This window comes from Diadema antillarum, unplaced genomic scaffold (assembly GCF_040938485.1).
Source record: "Diadema antillarum isolate AM-2024a unplaced genomic scaffold, OU_Dant_1.0 scf00000149, whole genome shotgun sequence".
Classification (NCBI taxonomy): Eukaryota; Metazoa; Echinodermata; class Echinoidea; order Diadematoida; family Diadematidae; genus Diadema; species Diadema antillarum.
Window position 1 is genome coordinate 747301 of NW_027271038.1, and position 6000 is coordinate 753300.

The 6000-nt window shown below is 39.2% G+C and overlaps 1 protein-coding gene across 1 annotated transcript in view; it reads right to left on the bottom strand.

Annotated features, from left to right (window-relative positions):
* The window catches only part of LOC139721743 (protogenin A-like), a 28855-nt gene extending 23084 nt beyond the window's left edge, over positions 1-5771 (bottom strand). The window contains exons 1-5 of the mRNA XM_071633065.1: positions 5414-5771; positions 4653-4868; positions 3791-3889; positions 1810-1981; positions 1244-1371 (exon numbers count right to left, since the gene is read on the bottom strand). Of these exons, the coding sequence (XP_071489166.1) occupies positions 1244-1371; positions 1810-1981; positions 3791-3889; positions 4653-4868; positions 5414-5771 (973 nt within the window). The remainder of the gene's footprint in view (positions 1-1243; positions 1372-1809; positions 1982-3790; positions 3890-4652; positions 4869-5413) is intronic.
* Between the last annotated feature and the right edge of the window lie 229 nt (positions 5772-6000).

Genomic DNA, 6000 nt, shown 5'->3' on the forward strand with positions numbered 1-6000 from the left:
TGCCGACCCAGAGGTAGGTAAGTAAGTCTAGGTAGTGTACAGTCCAAGTGTGATGAAATCTATGCAAGCCTACTCCAAATTATAGTTCTTTTTTTTTCATGGAAATTAAAACATTTTAAAGCAAAATTTATGATACATTTCTGTTGGGAATATCATAGGTAAATCTTGTGAATATTGTAGGAGTTTTAACTGCGTTTGAAATCACTTTTTTTTTTGCCTTCACAGCGTGAACGCATCAAGATGATACAGAATTCAAGATGAAAGATGGCAAGATGATCAAGGTCGGACTGGATATTGAACCAACTCACCACCAAGCTAAGACCTTGCTGGGATGATCTCCAATGACTTGGGCCCTGCTGTTGTCATGCCCACAAAAATCAACACCCTTTCCATTGATTCAAATGAGTCTAAGATCAATGAGTGAAGGCTTTTCTGATGTGACAAGAAATGGGTTACAGTCCTTCTGGTGTGACATTGAATGAGTTATGCCCTTCTTACTGTGACACATGCATCAAAGCGCTCATGGTGTGATGTTAAATGAGTGAAGGTTCTTGTATGACACACCACGCAGGTCTGGTCATTGTCATCATGTCATCAAATCACATGCTTTCCTTCTTAACACAAACAAGCGATACTGATAGGAGATATTTGTGAATTCACCATTATATCAACAAAAGCACTGCAATCACAAATGTTACTGGTATTATCTGAAAGAGGGTACAGAAACCTATCTGCTGAGCTATGTCAATCCATGTCCTGAACAAATTCAAGTTAAAATCTCTGACCTTCACCCAATGGCTTGTGCCTCAGAAATCAAGACCCAATGCCTAGCCTGCCAATCTTTGTAAGGTCACTCATATGCAACCATCAAAGTGTGAGAGGATATCTACAGTCATTTGTGAATAAAGGCACTGCACAAAAAGAAAAAAAAAAAAGACTGGATATGGACAAACAGAAGCAATGGGCAGACAAACAAAGCAACAGACAGTGAGAAGGCCAAACCAACACTAATGTTCATAGTGTGCAATGCACTTGCATATTGGGGAACCACACACACATACATCTCACATTCACAACATAATCATCTCCAGGGTAGGAAATTTGAAGTGCATTCCTTAAACAAGCATTATACATTCATTTATTATAACAGTGGCAGCAATAATTCTCTCCTTCAAACTTGAAATGCAGTTCAACTTCATTGTTTTGTACAAACAAAAAAAAGTCCACTTCAGAGAATCCTTACCATCCTCCAGCGTCTTCAGGTATATCTGGTGACTGTACACACTCTCCATGTCCCCTCCAAACGCCTTGACCCTCAGGACGTACTCCGTGAAAGGGGTCAAGTCTCGAATAGTGGCAGCACATATTGTGCTGGCATCGTGACAAGATAGTGAAAGAATTAAGGTTACATTCATGTACCAAGTTGAGATATGTCAAGATATCTTATAAGGGTTTAACTGCACCTGGATACTTTTAAAAAAATGGGATTACAGCAAATCCAACGAGATTTGAACCAATAGCCTGTTCTTGCTGATTATTAACACAACCACTACAGTACACTGGAAATGAAAATGTCCTGGTGAATACAAACAAGCATACACATTACCATCACCATGGCAACACATTAGCTGATTATAAAAATCAGTAAATATCTGAGTACAAGTCAACATTCACAATATAAATTAAATACATTGTAAACTGCAAAAGGTGACAGCTTTATGAACAATTATTTGTTTACAACACAAATTATCTTTTTTTTCACAGCTGTTGGATGACAGTGCAATGTCTCAAATAATACAGTGGCATTACCTTCGTCGCTCAAAACTTCTAGAGTACGCCTTTCGGGAAGGCTCCCCATAGACCATGTAGAAGTCCACCTGAAAAGATGTCTGAGGACGCTGCCACTGGAGGGTTATGGCAGTGGCTGAGATGGCTGCACCCCTCAGGTCAAAAGGAGCCAGCAAGATGGGCCTGTTCTGACCTGCACACAGATGTTACAAAGGAAGAATGTATGAACGTAATATCAAATCAGTCAATCACACTGTTCTACTGTCCAGCATGCAAAGGTACGATTCTGGAAAGTGCGCTGCAATCATCTTACACATTAAATTAAAGCAAAATGCCACTCCATTTTCAAATTGACTTTAACTATCATTAACCCGTTGCGATGGACTGATTTTGCTACAACATGCATTTCCCATAGACTTGCCAGAGTATACTCGGGACTCGTCCTCAATGGGTTAATAGAGTAAAATCTACAAGGAAAACAGACCTTTCCCTGATATTTTATATCCTATGCCAAAGTTATAAAAAATTTGATGTATTTTGTTGAATTATCATTTGCTGCAATCTCAAATGTATTTTGAACCAAACAATGAAATCACCGCCTCACAATTCTCCCACTGCCCAACCACTTTTGCTTTTGTTTTTCAAATTATGTTTATCACAGCACATACGTCACCGCCTAGCTCAAATCCCACAAAAAGCTGACCAAAGTGAATTTCCCGTTTTTCAACATAGTTTGTAAGAGTAGGCTCTCAGCTTTACAATGGCATATAATTGATTAAAGTTGGACCATCCTAACCCATTAAAAGAGTGACTGAAGTAAAAGAGAGTTGGGAGATGAAGTTTCACAGAAAAGGGAGAAAAGAGGATTTAAATATTAGGGTTATTCAGGCATGCTCTGCAGAAGTATCAATAAATTTCCTAATGAAAGCAGTGCCTGTCAAAAAAAAAAAAAAAATAGTTGGCTAACATCAATTTCAGTTCTGTTTTAAGCCACCAAAATTTGACAGTAGGTAAAAAGGGATTACTCTCCCAGGTTTTAAGACAAACTCAACAAATTTGAGTCGGTCAACCCAAATGCAATATTTTGGTTCATGACAGAGATCAGCCTGTTTCTGCTTTTTCTTTTTTTTTTTAATTAAAAGTTCTGAGCTGGGCAGTTACATATGTTAGAGTTGCAATAACTTGGCATTAATGACTCTGAAGGGGGAGTGGTTGGAGTTGCTAAATCTTTGGCCAATTGGACATTTACAGCTGACATCTAAAAAAGCTGTCTAGTAAGGAGCTATTCCAGAGTACTGGACTGAGATGTCAAAGCCAAACATTGTACATAGGATGCAGTTATTTGGTAACCTGGGGTACTAATAAAAAGTCACCATTGTGTTGAATTACTTTTATTTTACTGCAGTATCCTAAAAAAAAAAAAAAAAAAAAAAAAGGTGTCAAGTAATCTCTAATGTCTTATAATAGAAGATTTGGTTGTGTCACTGATCTTAACACAATCAATGAATGATAATACCTCAAATAAGTCATGTAATTCAATTATAATTTCTTTTCCCTTTCTCTCACTCTCTGATTTTGGTATCAAACAAGTACAACACTAATGCCCTGCCAGTGGTGGTATAGGTAGTGCAGCTGGGCAGCAGTGCTCAGCAGCAGCAAAAGTACCACTGCACTATGCATTATCAGTCCACGGTCGAAAACAAATAATCGTGCACTGAGTTTGTGGATTAAAATGATCCTGTTCTGGATTACTGCAAAAAATTCTAACATTTTTGACAGTTATGAAATAAAAAAAGATATCATTAATTTGTGATTACATCAAACAAATCATAACAAAAATGAAGCGGCATTGGGATCACTTTCATATATTGCCCAGATCTCGCCGCCATGATAACAGTGTGTAACTGTACACTTTTCCAACACAAGATGGGGCTACACAATGCTGTAATCCAGGGTATAACAGTGCCCTGGGTTACAGCATGCCAAATCTTTACACACTCACCATCAGTGGCCTGAGGCAGCTGAAAGGTGACCCCTGTGACATGACCCTCACCGCAATGGCTGTAACCTTGCATCACCAAATTATAAGCCATGGCTGGTTCTGGGTGGGAGAACATATGGTTGACAATGTAATTGGTGAAAAGTGACAAAACAGTAATAGTTGTAATAGTGATAGCATTAACAGTAGTAGCAGTAGCAGCAGTAGCAGTAGTAGTATATTTGTTGAAGCAAAAGCAATAATTAGACTCATTGTCATCATCACCATCTTTATAAACATAGTCTGTTTGTCTATATGTGTGTATGTATGCATGCTTGTATGGCTGTACATGCATACATTGTCATTAAAAACTTTTTTTGGGCAGGCCTGGCCTAAGACATAACGTGCTTAATCTCGTTGAGGACGGACTAATTTTTGCTACAACATGCATTTCCCATAGACACCTGCCCGAGTATACTCGGGACTCGTCCTCAGCAGGTTAAGTATTTGTGATGACTTTTATATTTTGTGTGGATACTTAGTAATGTGAGGTTGTACCAATGTAAAATACAAACAGCACCTGATATTATAGAAAGGGAAGACACACTTTAATGTATAAAGCTACTACTGGCCATAACATTAAGATCTTCTATACTGTAATGGGCTGCTTCCCTGTAACTTATCAATGAACATACAAGTTTATATACTATGACAGATCTTTCATCAGTTGTCACCCTCTGTACATTTACATTTGTATAGTGGGTGACAATTGATGAAAAATCTGTTACAGCACATGTTCACCCCTCTGAATTAATAATCTCTTCTTCTTTTTTTAATAAAACTATATACTAAAGAAGCCATTTACAGACATCCTTCACAGATTTACCCAAGTTTCCAAGAATGGTACTCCTTGCATGGACTGGAAACACTCTCATTTGCTGTGAACGATCACGGAGTGCCGTCAGGGTGAGTTTGAAGCCAAGCAGGCCAGTCCGCCCCTCAGGGTCTGGTGTCGATGCCGTCGTAGATGCTGGCAGAGACCAGGTGACCTCCACAGTGGTTGAATTCACAACATTGGGGACAACTTGCAGCGTGTCTGGACCTAGCCCAACAAATAAAACAAGCATTTTCACTATTCTGAAGAGCATGTTGCCATTGGTTTCCAGGCAAGAGTACCAAAGTGAAGATGGCATTATTGTTTGAGCATGGTTAGCAACCGTTGTGTTCACAGATATAAGAGCAACTTGAAGTTGTTCAGAGCCAGTTTCCACAGCAATAAAATGGCTAAGACGTCACACTTCGGGGCTCTATTGAACTATACATACACACAAGGCAAATATTTCATTTACCTCACATCAAATTGAAGTAATTATCTCATACTAACAAGTCCACCAAAATCTATCTTGTATTTCCACAAATTAAGGTAAAGAATGCTTTCACTTCATCAACAACTTATGAACCACATAATTTATGACATCACGCATTGCCATCAATTCTTCACAACAGTCTTTACATACAGTAATTCACAAAATTCAAATCACTATGACATCAGAGAAAACTGTCTAGATTTGAACAAATCAGTCTTGACATCACTTCAGCATACCTGATGTCCACAAGCCTACTGCAGCACCCCATGGCATTCCTTACCTGTACAGTTCTCAATTGCCATGGTGCGAATGATGGCCCACTGAGAGTAAGGACCAAAGCCCACGTGAGTTGCAGCAGCCATTTTGATGCTGTACTCCGTGCCAGCCTCAAGGTTGTTCAGCAGCAGGTGTGGCACAGCTGTCGAGACCTCAAAGCAGGTGAATCTGCGCTCCGAGAGCTCTACTTGGTAGCAGATCTTGTATCTAGGACATGACAGAAGGGAAAATCCATAGACGCGTTCACAACGAGTCGAGAGTATGCTAGTTTGAAATCCTGTGGGAAATGTGATCTTGAAGAAATACAATAATGGGTTGTCTACAGCTTTAAATAGTCTTTGATTGTGTTGATAAAAAGCCATCTCTTGGACCACCCTTCATCCACTACAACTAGGTCCATGTTAAAGGCCCTGTAGCATGGGTGGTCCAATTGAATTGATGTTCATTGGCTGCCCACCAAGGTACATTAAAAAACCATGAATAGTGCCTGCCAGCCAATAAATGCATCGAAGGATACGCTCATCGTTAACTCTATAGATTCCAATCAACATTCTGCGGCTGTGTGTGTACTTCATTTCATTTCATTCATTT